Raw genomic sequence first — 13,175 nt, 5'->3', positions numbered from 1 at the left:
GGCCATCTCCAGCGCCAGAGACGGTCTCAGCGACAGAGCGCCCTGGGAGGCTGCCTGGGCCGGCGCCTGAGCGGAAACTCACTGCAGAGGGATGAGGGCAGTTTTAGGGGAGATGAAACAACCTTTATCCTGATTGCAGTGGTGGTTACATGGGCGTACACATCTATCAACACTCATCTGACGATACCTTTAAAACGAGTACACTTTATTGAATGAAAATTATACCTCAATACAGTTTATTTTTGAAGTTTAAAAAAAAGAGCACGGGTAACAAAGTCACACGCTTTGGTAGTAATTTAGGAGGTAAACCTAAAGGGCTCAAGAAGGAAGACGATACATCCCAAATGACTGTGTGTAGGCCAGACTGTTCTGTGTTGAGTCTAAGAGACCCACAGACCTGCCTCTGCCTCCTCCCACTAACCCTAGGATTTCAGAGTCAGGCAGACAAAGACCCAATCAGACCGCGCAGGCCGAACTTCAAATGCTCCCTCAGAACTAGTAATATCCTGTCTTGGGTGGGGACTTGAGGAGGGGGAACCGGGTGGCTGGCCCCTGTCACTGGCTCTTGGAGTGTGCTCAGGACCATTACCTGCCACTTATATCTTTCCCTATAAAAGCCTCCAGGGGAGCTGAGGGCTTGGGGACCGAGACAGCTCTGAGGAGAGCCCCGAGACGGCAACAGGAGCAGTGATTCCCCACAGGCTGAGCAGGTGCCCAGCACTCAAGCCTCCTGGACAGTCTGCAAGAACTTTGCGGGATATGCCTTCCCAGCCTGTTCTTAGGGAGGAAAGCACTTCAACCTAATGCTGTATCACCCAGGCACTTCCAGATCTGCTTTCCTTTCCCTTCTCTGCCAAAATATCATCTACTCTCAGGCACGTGTGACTTCTGAGAAGCTGAACATCAGCGGTGCCCCCCACACCTGGTCTAACCAGAGGCTGACAGAGCAACGGGACGCTGGGGTCTCCCATCTTGCCTTCAGGGAGGTCCATGGCGGAGAGATGAGAGTTGCAAGGAAGGGATGTGAACAGGACGCTTGGATTTGCTCAGGGTCAAAAATCCAGCTCCCAGGTAATCAAAATTCTGATGTATCTGTTGTTCAGTCGCTCAGTCGTGTCTGATTCTTTGCGACCTCTTAGACTGCAGCAAGCCAGGCTTCCCTGTCCTTCACTGTCTCCCGGAGCTTGCTCAAACTCGTGTCCGTTGAACTGATGACGCCGTCCTAGCACCTCATCCTCTGTCACCCCCTCGTCCCCTATTTGACCCACCTCCTTCTAGAAGCTGCATGATTTCAGTAGAAACAAACAGACCCACACTCAAATTCTGACTCTCTCGCTTAATCGCTGTGTGACCTTAGGTAAGACACTTAACCTTTCTGTTTCCCAGTCAGTGAAATGGGGATTGTAGTACCTGCCTCCTCAGATTACTGACGGAAATGAATTAGGACATGTGCCAGAAGCCTGGGCAGTGCCTGGGGGCAGCCAGAGGGCATCCACCGCCTTCCTCCCCCCAGCTCCTTCATCCTGACCCTGCTCAGTCTGGAGCGAAGTGGACAGTTACCTCTCATTTTCAGAAGCGATGATAAATGCAGGCTGACACATCAGAGGGGCCGCCTTTAAGTCTCCCACCCCAGAAAGAGAGTACGCTGTGTGGGCCTTGAAGTACTTTTAAATGTCCACAGATGTGTGCAGTAGGCATGACACAGTATGCCAGAATCACTGAGAAGGATGACCCAGGTGAGGTTCAGAGCAGGGATGAGACAGAGGCGGGAGGGGAGAAGGGCGCTGGCGGAGAAAGGGCAGGATCTCGGCAGATGCAACCAGGGCCAGGGGTCAGAAAGGCGAGGGAGGAGGCGGCAGCAGGAGAGCAGGCTAGAGCTGGAGGCGGGGCCCTGGAGAGCCTGTCACAGGGCAGAAAGGGGATGGAATGGAGCCGCGGTTTGGTTCCCAGGACCCCAGAGTGCTGTTAACAGGTGAGCCGTGCAGCAGACCCGTGGAGTCAGAAACCTGGCATAAACTACAAGAGGACGCTCACCTCCAGAAACCTGAAGCGAACGGGGCCAAAGGCAGCCCGGAGAGCAGGAGCCCTGGACCTTGAGTGTCCAGCCTGGTGCTGGCTCCCAGAGATCAAGGGGGCAGGAGGCAGCCAGGGTCCACTGGGCCCCTTCACTGAGCCCAGGTGAGCGGCGGGGAAACCAGCACGTGGAAGGACAGCCCCACGCAGGACAGAGACCCATGTAGCCCTCGACAGAGGGGCCCCGGCTCCTTCCTCCTATGCTAAACGGTTTCCTGGGTCATTCACTCACCTTCAAAAAACCAAGAGGCACCTGCTATCAATATCAAGAGCTGAGGAAGCCAGGGGGTCACCCAGCAGAGGTGGAACTGGAACCAGACTCCAGTTTGGCCCCATCACCCACGTGTCTGACCGCCCCGCCACACTGCCTCCAGGACGCTGCATCTGCTGCTCACAGAGCCCATCGGGGGAGGACAGACTCCCCATCCTTCTGAGGCTGCTCCATGGTACCGGCAGCGTGGCGGGGGCAGAAACTGCTTGAGCAGTTGACACACAGAGCCCCCAGCCCTTCCCCGACAGCTCACGGATCTCACCGAGGGGCCCTTTGCTCTGGCGCCTACACGGTGTCTGCTTGGAGAGCTTCCAGCCGCTCTCGCTGAGCATGCATCCACCACAGATGCCTGTGTGCGGAGGCCCAGGGCCACAGGCCCCGGCAACGCCGAGCGCTGCTTGCTGGGGGAGCAAGGCACATCTGCCTGGAAGGCCACTAACCCTCGGGCGCTCCAGAGTTCCCAGGAGTAGTTCCCCTCTCTCAGCCTTCCTCCTGGGGCCTCGTGAATGGTCCAGTCTCCCAGCTCTCCACATCCCAGATCCTGGGTGAGTCCTTGGTGCGCCCAGAAGCCACTGGCGGTGGGCACCCTGTGTTACTGACACACGGTCCGGCATCTTTCAGGGATGGTCAGGGGTCCAGGAAACAAAGCTGCCAAGACCCCAAGAAAGAAAATCCCTCGAGTGGTCATGAACCCGGAGTCCGGCCTGCAGGAAGGCCCCCTCCCCCTTCTGCAGAGTAGGGTGCTTCTCAAAGATCTCGAAGGAGGAACATCCCACCCAGCCCCATCACCGTCAGGAAGTACCCTTGCATCTGACCTCGGTCCTCGTGGCTGCCGAGGCCATAAGCACTGTTTCCATCTACTGGCCCTCGGGTTGGAGGGCGGGGGCTCTGGAGCGGGGCAGACAGTGTGATACTGGGCATGCTTCCCCCCTCGAGCCCGGCGCAGAGCGGCACAGTTACTGGGACAGTTCCAGGAGACGACAGAGCTCAAGGCTCCAGCAGCGTGGGCCCCAGGGCAAGCTCTCCACGAATGTTCGCCACTGTTACGGCTGTTGATGGTGTCTGCATCACTGGGGAGGCCACCTGGCCGGTTCCTCCTGGAGCCCCATGTGCAAGGAAGCCTCGGAAGGTGGTGTGCCCACAGTGACTCAGCACGCCCCCTCCTGGGGAAGGCCCTTGTCTCTGCTCCTGAACCTTTCAGGAACCTCCCAGAGCAACTGCCAGTCACAGACAGAGCCAGAAGGAAACCCCAAAAGCTTGGTGGAGGACGCTGGGTCATCCCTCCGGGCGGCTGACTCCCATGGGGCTTTCCACGTGCACACACTCCCCCACCCCACGTCCAGCTGGTTCTCCAGGGCTCACATACTAAGCAGACGAGCATCCAGCCCAGCAGATAAACCACAGAAACAGTGCTCCCAAGACCATGCAGATGCTTCTAAAAATAGTCACTGCTGCTTCACACTGTAGAGGAGGGAGGGAGGCAAATGCCCGGCCGGGCAGCTGTGGAGAGCCCGGGAGGGCAGCGTTCTCTGCAGAGCCTGCTCATCACCCGTCGCGCTGAGGCTGGGGCCCGGGCAGGCAACACCAGGGGTGCGCCAGGCTCAGAGCCTGCCTTGTCTGCTCTGCACCGGGAGGAGCCCCTTCCTTTTCCCTCCCAACTCACAACCAGATCAGCATGCATCTCTCAGAGCTGTCTTATGATGGAAGGGTTTCCTAATTCAAGGTAGCTCCTGGCCAGACTCACTTCCAAAGCTGAAAGGGAGGCACCATCAGTTCCTGGGAAAGCCAGCTGACCCAGGCATCTGACTCCCCGCTTGTTCTGGTTTAGCACTGAATGACAGGGAACCAGGACTCCCCTGAACTAGGAGCTGCTCTCATCCCTGAAAGCCAGCTGAGGGGGAAACGGCCTATTCTCACTTCTCTGCAAGCAGCAGCTTCTGCCTTCTGACCTGAGACCCGGAGATGCCAACACTGAGCCTTCCTGGCAGGCCTGGAAGGCAAGGGGCTCACCTAGGCTGGTGGAACCCAGACAAAGGAGCCGGAGGAGAGAAAGGGAGAGGCCAGGAAAGACAGGAAACAGAGGGGAAGGCCAGGTCACAGCGTTAACGCAGAGAGCCGTGCAGTGAGGTCACAGCACCGAGTCCTCCCTGGGCTGAAATGAGCTTCCCCGACACCCCTGTTCATCAGCCCAAAGCGCCCCTGCCACCTCGCCCCTGCCTGCCTCCTTCCTACGTTTCAGTTCAGTCATCACAATCACAACTCTCCCTTCTAGCCCACCTGCTTCATGTTCCTGATTCTAACACCAAACTCTCTGGCATGGAAGCTTTTTGCAGACCTTGCACGCAAGCAGAGCTTTAGCAGTGTCAGGGAATTATGCAGAATCCCACACAGGCCGAAGCGGGACTCACCAGGAAGGAGGCATCGGGCGGGGGCAGGAGGCCAAGGGACAGGCCACAGGCAAGCATCCCAGCTCCGTCCGGGGGGAGGCGGCCAGTCCGCCCAGAGCCTGCTCAGTCTCCCTCCGTGGGGACAGGTAGGATGGACAGCGAGGCGTGCTTTAGGCCACCCCGGGGGGCAGACGCAGGCCTGAGCGAATTCCTAGCTAGGTCTTCCCTTTGGCCACCTCCCGCAGAGCAAACATAGCTCGTGGCTTCCCTGCTCCTCGCCACCTCCCACGTGCCACCTCCCCGGCCCTCCTGGCACAAACAGGGCTCTGTTATCGCAAGCCCACCATGTCCCCTGAGAAGGCTGTGAATGAGACGCCACACAATGCTCTTGTTTATTAATAAGCACTCGGGTCCCCACCCCCAGCCGGCCTGCTCGCTCTCTCCCCGCCGGGTCCCCTCCTGCATAATGGAGGGGTTGTGCGGCCCGTGATACAGGCCAGGCTGTGCCGCTCAGGCTTCGAGGGGGACAGACGCAGACAAGTGCCAGGCCGAGCCAGGCTCCCCAAGGCAGGGGCGGATGGGGCGCAGACCCCCCAGCTAAGACCTGGAGACGTCATGGTCGTGGAGGAGCACAGAGTGCTGTGGATGGTACCGGCCCCCCCGCAAGTCAGGGCGGCAGCGGGTCACGGAGCATTTACTCAACCCCTACCCTGCCCATCGCAGCCAGGTGCTGCCCACACGAGGGGGCCGCTCTCAGCACCCCTCAGCTCAGCCCGCTGCCCACCTCTGCTTCAGGGCTCCAGGACAAACCGTCTCTCTTCCTCTCGACAGCCCATCGCACATTTGATGGCAGCCACGCGTGTAGCCTCTGCCAAAACTTCCAGTCTCCTCTGGGCTAAATGTCTCCAGTCTCTCCAACCACCCCACAGGAAGCCACCTCCAGGCTACTGCTCCAGCCTGCTCCCCCTAAGAGGGCCAGACTTCAGAAGGTCAGGCTTCCCCTCAAGCTCTCCTAGCCTGCTGGTGAGCGAGTCCCTTGTAACATTCTTCCGGGGGAAAGCTTAGAGATACGTTCAAATGTCTCTAAGACGTTTATGCCCTTTGTTCTGTAAATTCCATTTTAGGAGTAGATCTTAAGCAAATAATCAAGTTTAATTAGATACGTCACACAAATGTTTATCAGGGTATTGCTTATAAAGGTAAAAAATTAGAAGACCCCTAGACAGCCATCACTAGGGGAAATGTTAACCACACTATGGCAGCTCCATGGTTTGACAGGCTGCGGGCTACGGAAACAAGGGTTCTGACTCTGCCATTTACTGGCTGTGTTACTTCAGGCGAATTCCTGAGCCTCTCTATGCCTCACTATTTGTATAATTGGCATAATAAAACAATCAATCAATTCAACAACGACAGTACCTGATAAATAAGGTAAATGCTTAAAATAAAAAAGCTTCGATTCTTATTATTACCGCAGGCCACAGAATATTACAAATTGTTAAAATGATGAGATAATGCAGGACATCTTAATAATATGAAAAAGTGAAAAAAAGGCAGATTAAAAAAATAGGGTAATAATGGCTATCTTTGAATAGTGCAATTATAGATAATTTGCATTTTTGCTTTGTGCTTATTACATTTTCTAAATTTTCTGCAAAGAACATAAATTACTCTGGTGGACAAGAAGTATGTGTAACAGGATGGTCCTACCCCCAGCCCAGAGACAGGGCAGCCCTGGTCCCTGCCTCGACCTCCCTCGGGGAAGCCCCTCCGGACCCTGGACCTTCTCTTCCCACGGCCGCCCCACACTGAGCGGCAAGGTGGTAACCCAGCCCCGGCCCGGCGCCCTCAGCCCCACAACTTGCCTCCCGCTTGGCCATTCCCCAGGGGCTGCTTAGGGCCCTTTCTCTTGCCAATGAGGAACGTGGGGCTAGTGGAGTGTGGGAAAGTCTGGGAAGGACCGTTGAGAAGGGCCAGGCCAGAGTGGAAGGTATGGCCTAAGGTTCAGAGCTGGGAAAGGGCACCTCTCAGATGAGGGGCAGAAGCAAATCCCCCTGCGCATCAGTAGGGTAGGCAGGGGTGACTGGAGAGGCCAGATTCACCCCACGCTGAAGAGGATTAGAGAGAGAGACTGAGAAAGCCAGACAAGCATCCAGACGGGGTGCCCCCGGAGGGCAGCGCTCCCTGCCCCACCTCTCCTGCTCTTGGTGTCTGTGGCTCTTCTCACGGGCGCAGCCACACTAGCCGGTCCCTCGGAGCCCCCGCTGACGGCAGCCCCTTTCTGGATTCGGGGTGACGGCCCAGGGCAGAGCAGGGGTGGGGTGGGTGGGCAGCCAGAGGGGGGCAGGCAGGAGAGGGCAGAGAGCTGCGGGGCGGCCAGCCGGATTGTGGGTCTCGTCCGCAGAGGCTGGAACAACAGCTGGGATGCTGTGCCTGGGGGAGAAGCCCCTCCCGTTCTGGGAGGGCAGCCCCTCGCCCCCAGCCATCAGGAGCACCCCTCTGCCATCTGCAGCCCCTGCTGGCAGGACTGGAATGCCACGCTTCCACCCCAGGACAGTCAGCAATGAAACCGTCTGGGGACTGGCAACTCGGCCAGAGCGTGACCCACGGTGCATAGGAACTGCAGGCTTGGGGCGGGTCTGAGTCCCCGCCTGAGGTCCTCACATCACATTTGTTAACTGCTGTGGCGAAGGGTTCAGCCTCACCTCCAGGCACAGAATCCTCACTTCCTAGAAAGAAAAGCAAATTCTACTAAAGCCAGAAACTTGCTGTCAAGAAATACTTCCCTTAAAGTGGTTAAGCAATAGCTGGGAGACCCACAACGACAGTTGAAAAATGCCCACAGGGAGTGGGAGACGGGCTGGGGGAGCCTCTGAGGGCTCATCCAGGGCCGAGATGCCAGGAGTGCACGCGGCTGCAGGTGGCCGGCGGAAGCCAGTCGCTCCGATGTGAGGCTGGGGTGAGGACGGGTGTTCCCAGAGCAGCCGGCCCAGGATTGTGCCACCCGGATCTGTCTGTGGCTGTGCCTATGTGTGAGCGTGCATTTGTGAGTCTGTGTGAAGGCACACACCTGGGGGAGGGCTTTGACTCCCAAGTGTGCGCCCCCACGAATGTGAGCACCCTTCGCTGCGTGAAGATGTCTCAATGTATGTACATCTTAGTGCATACCTACATGCCTGGCTTGGTGAGCTTATGTGTGTGACTGTCCCAGAATGTCTGTCTAGTGGTCTGTGCGTGCAACTCTAGTGTGACTCAATATGTGTGGGTATTTGGGCATGTGCACTGGTGTTTCAACACACATGCATGGTATGGGATGTGTGCTCCTTGGGTTTATGGGTTGGCATCATCATGTAGGTATGTGAGTACAAATATGTGTGTGTAAGTTCCAATGGAAGGTATGTGTTTTGATGTGTGGGTCTGTTAATCTCACACATGTGTTGGTCCTGGCTCCTCTGTGCATGTTTATGGGTATGTGTGTCTATCTTTCTATGTGTGTCTGCACATGGGTGTGGAGGAGAAGGGTCAGGAGAGGGTGGGACAGGCCCAGGGTCTCCCTGCGGCTCTCTAGTCAGGAACAGCACTGCATGAATCGGCCACCTGCAAACCCTGCTTCTGAAGAACAAAACCCACCTCTCCCAGGCTAACACCCAGGGAACGCATCAACACCCAGTAATCTGCTACGCTTGCTTTCCTCCAAATGTCTGAGGTGGACCATCTCTATCTCTGCTTTTTCTGCTTCTTTGCCTGGAGTTCCTTTACCCTGTCTGCCCCGCCCAGCAAAATCCTACCCATCCTCTAAGGCCTAGAGCCAATGCCACCTCCTCCAGGAAGCCACCAGACCTATCCTCTAGCAAGATGTGACCATTCCTGCCTCCGGCTTCCAAGCAAATTACTTATATCCCTCACTAAGCACAGATCCCGTCCTCCCTTTCATTGCAATGATGGGCACAGGCATCTCTTCCACTATTGGATGATGAAGAACTTAGAGTCAGGAACCTCACCCAGGTCTTTGCAGCTCCCTAAGTGCCTGGTTCAATATCTGGAGCACAGAGCCTGCAGCTAACGTTCACTGGGTTTAGCTACCCAGCAAGCTGAAAATGGAAATGACATGTACTGTCTTGGAGTCTTTAGAACCAGGCAAGTACAAGATAAAGGCCTGCAAGTCTCTAGCGCTGGTGAGCTGCAGGGCTAGGAAAACCGATTATTAGCCTCTGTGGTCTCAGGTTCTGTGCCTAAAGGAGCCGCCTCTGGGAGCAAGTGCCCAAGGTCAGATGGGACAGTTCTGCCAGCTTCTTCATTCTTGTGAAGCACGGTTACCTAACAACTGACCTCTCTCAGCAGCTGGGCACAGCTCCAAAGCCCTGTCCACACTGGAATACACACCATCTGCTGCTGCAGCCAGGGTAGAGTCCAGTTACAAATTTCCTTCAGCAACCCTACACACACACTCCCCATCCCAAGGTTTCCCCAGGGAGGGTGAAACTCTGCAGCCCATTCTGCCTGCCCACCAGCCAGATCTCCAGCATCCAGAGGAAGACCCTGGCTCACGGTGATGGGGAAGGGAGCAAGGAGTACTCTTCAAGGCCTGGTGCCAGGAGAAGGAGCCCCTGAGCAAAGAATTCAAGAATAAGAGTGGTGTTTGACTCATACTTTGGGCCAATATACCGGAGTGGCTAAAATTCGACTAAAAAATTGACAATACTAAACGCTGGAAAAGATGAGGTGTAACTGGAACGTGTACACTGCTGGCGGAAGCAGGAACTGGGACAGTCACTTCGGAAGACTGCTGGGCAGTGCGCACTAAAGCCAGGCACGCTAACACCTGCAGTCCGGCAGTCCCACCTCTGGGCGCTCACCCAGCGGAAGTCAGCACTCACATCCACACAAAGGTTTGTTCAGCAGTGACTGACTGTGCTCAGATTCATACAGACTTGTGAGAGGACCTGAAGGGCCAAAACAATTCTGAAGAACAACAACAAACCAGAGACTCACATTTCTGAACTGCAAAACTTACGGCAAAACTCCTGGAGAAGGAAATGGCAAGCCACTCCAGTATTCTTGCCTGGAGAATCCCATGGATTCCCATGGATGAGCCTGGTAGGCTACAGTCCATGGGGTCGCAAGAGTCGGACACGACTTAGTGACTAAACAAGCACCACCACCACGATAAAACCACAGCAATCAAATCAGTGCCGTATTGGCACAAGGCTAGACCGACCAACAAAACAGAATTTAGAGTTCAGAAATGAACTCATACGTCTCTGGCCAACTGATCTTTTTTTCAAACTTTATAAACTTTTTATTTTGTATTGGGATATAGCTGATTGGGCTTCCCTCATAGCTCAGCTGGTGAAGAATCCGCCTGCAACGCAGGAGACTCCAGTTCAATTCCTGGGTCGGGAAGATCCACTGGAGAAGGGACAGGCTACCCACTCCAGTGTTCTTGGGCTTCCCTGGTGGCTCAGCTGGTAAAGAATCCGCCTGCTCATTAACAATGTTGTGGTAGTTTCAGGTGAACAGTGAAGGGACTCAGCCGTACATATACATGTGTCCATTCTTCCCCAAACCCCGCTCCCATCCAGGCTGGCACATAGCATTGAGCAGAGTTGTACAAGAGGTCCATTGGTTACCCATTTTGAATATAGCAGTGTGTACAGGACCTTCCCAAACTCCCTAACTATCCTTTACCCCTGGCAACCATAAGTTCGTTTCCTAAGTCTGTGAGTCTCTGTTTTGTAAGTATATTTGTATCATTCCTTTTTAGGCGTAGAAGGGATGTCAGAAGTATTTCTCCTTTTCTGTCTGACCTCACTCAGTATGACACTCTCTAGGTCCATCCACGTTGCCGCAAACGGCTTTATTTCATTCTGTTTATGGCTGAGTAATATTCCCTTGGGTATATGCACCACAACTTCTTCACCCATCCCTCTGTCGATGGACACTCAGGTTGCTTCCACATCTTGGCTGCTGCAAACGGTGCTGCAATGGACACGGGTGCATGCATCCTTTCGGATCGTGTTCTTCTCCGGATGGATGCCCAGGAGTGGGACTGCAGGGAAGCATGGTAGCTCTGTTTTTAGTGTTTTAAGGAACCTCCATATGGTTCTCCGAGTGGCTATTCCAATTCACACTGCTACCAGTAGCGTAGGAGGGTTCTTCCTCCCCACAGCCTCTCCAGCATTTGTTGTTTGTGGATTTTTTGATGATCATATGACTAATTGATTCTAGACCAGAGTACCAAAACTACTTAATGGAGAAAGAACAGTTTCTTCGACAAATGGTGCTAGGACAACTGGATTTACACATGAAAACCAATGATTTTAGATCCCTATTCCACATGATACACAAAAATTAACTCAAAATGGACCGATGACGTAAGTATGAGTTAGAACCATTAAATTCTTAGAAGAAAACTAGAAATATGTCTTCATGGCCCTGGGTTTTGTAACAGCTTCTTAGATGTGAAAGCACAAAAAAACAAAAGAAGAAATAAATCGGAATTCATGAAACTTTAAAATTTATATGCATCAAAGGACATCATCAATAAAGTGAAAAGATCCGCAGATTAGAAAATATTTGCAAATCACATATCTGATAAAATCTTAACATCCGTAACATATAAAGAACTCCTAAAACTCAACAACAAAAAAGCCAAACAACAAATAAAGGATTAGAAAAGACATTTCTCCAAATAAGATATATGAAAACACACTTGATACCACTAACCATTAGGAAAATGCGAATCAAAACCATAAAGAGATACTGCTTCATACCTACTACCATAGCCATAATCAGTAAAATGAAAGATAACACGTGCTGGTGAGGTGGAGAAAGTGGAACCCTTCCACACTGCTGGCGGGAAGGCAATATGGTGCAGACGCCGTGGAAAACCGTTTGGCAGTTCCTCAAAAAGTTAGACACAGAATCACCATGCAATCCAGCAATTCTAGTCCCACAGACACACCCAAAGCACTGAAAACAGGAACTCAAACAGATAGCTACACACCAGTGTTCATCACAGCATTATTCAAAATAGCCAAATGGTGGGGAAAACACCGGAGTTCATCAATGAATGAAAGGATTAAAAAGAATGTGGTCTATCCCAACTACAGAATATTACCCAGCGATAAAAAGGAATGAAGCTCTGAGTCATGCGGAGACACGGATGAGTTCTGAAAACACGCCAGGTGAAGCAAGCGAGACACAAAGTGATAAACGCTGTGTCTAGAACGCTACGATTCTGCCTATACGAGGGACCTATGTGGTCAAATTCACAGGAACAGAAAGTAGGTTAAGGTCGCCAGGGGCTGGGGCAGCAGAGAATGGGGAGCTGCTGCTGAATGTTTACAGAATTGCCACTGGAGTAATGAAAACGTTTTGGAAACAGAGAGCAGTGACAGCTGTATCACATAATATCCTAAATGCCAGGAACAGTACACTTAAAATGGTTAAAACGGCAAATCTCGTGCCACACACACACACACATAGTTACAGCAATAAAAAAGATTTTTTCAAAAATCACTGCAGCACCCTCCCCTGCTTTGCTGCCAAACCCATCAACATCCGACTACAAACAAATGCCTGTCAGGGATAAACGCGACAAAGACAGAAGATTTCAGAAGCGCTATTTCCCCAGAGGGCGATACTCTGCAAACCTTTGAGTGAGTTACTGTGATGATGCAGTGGTGGAGGGATCTGTTCGTGAAATTCCACCGACCTTGTCACTCACTTCCTGGGCCTGGCCGTAGAACTGGGACATGTCACCAGCCTCCAACATGCGTCTGAAATCTCCTGAGAACCAGCCTGCTTGTCTCTGACCCAGCACCTTCCCTCCAGGCCCCTCTCTAGATGCCTTTAGTTCCACCCTCTTCACTGCTGACTTCAGCTTCTGTCACCCAGTAGGTAAAATATGTCCAGCACACTGGCCTAGGGCCTTTGCCCTGAGTTCTTTGCCAGACTTCCAAAGCTGGCTGAAATATTTAGCCTTTAAAGAGAAGCCCTGGATTGTGCAGGCTATGGCAAGTGAAAGTGAAAAGTGAAGTCGCTCAGTCGTGTCCGATTCTTTGCGACCTCATGGACTGTAGCCTAGCAGGCTCCTCCATCCATGGGATTTTCCAGGCAAGAATACTGGAGTGGGGTGCCATTGCCTTCCCCAGGAGATCTTCCCGACCCAGGGACTGGACCCGGCTCTCCTGCATTGTAGGCAGATGCTTTACCGTCTGAGCCACCAGGGAAGATAGACGGCAAGAGACGTGCTATTTTAAAATTTTTAAAATTCCACTTGCCAAGGTACCAGTTCACCTGCACCATCACCAGTCTCCCTTCCCACACTGCCCCTTAAGAGGGAGAATGATCTGTGCGTAGTTCACTTCCCAGCCAGACCAATGACTGCAAACACCTAACTGCCCCACCGATCCTCATGAAGACGGGGCTCCCCACTGACC

The 13,175-nt window shown here is 53.3% G+C and overlaps 1 protein-coding gene across 15 annotated transcripts in view; it reads right to left on the bottom strand.

Annotated features, from left to right (window-relative positions):
• The window catches only part of NFASC (neurofascin), a 202,273-nt gene that overhangs the window by 157,310 nt on the left and 31,788 nt on the right, over positions 1-13,175 (bottom strand). Inside the window, exon 1 of one of the 15 annotated variants that reach the window (XM_018060027.1) lies at positions 4,753-4,967. The exons of the other annotated variants lie outside the window; for them this stretch is intronic. Coding sequence (XP_017915516.1) covers positions 4,753-4,766 — 14 coding nt within the window. The 5' untranslated portion in view covers positions 4,767-4,967. Of the gene's footprint in view, positions 1-4,752; positions 4,968-13,175 lie in introns of those variants that run through there. 15 annotated transcript variants of the gene reach the window in all.

This window comes from Capra hircus, chromosome 16 (genome assembly GCF_001704415.2).
Source record: "Capra hircus breed San Clemente chromosome 16, ASM170441v1, whole genome shotgun sequence".
Taxonomy (NCBI): Eukaryota; Metazoa; Chordata; class Mammalia; order Artiodactyla; family Bovidae; genus Capra; species Capra hircus.
The sequence above is the reverse complement of the archived record's forward strand: the minus strand, read 5'-3'. Positions and strand labels throughout refer to the sequence as shown.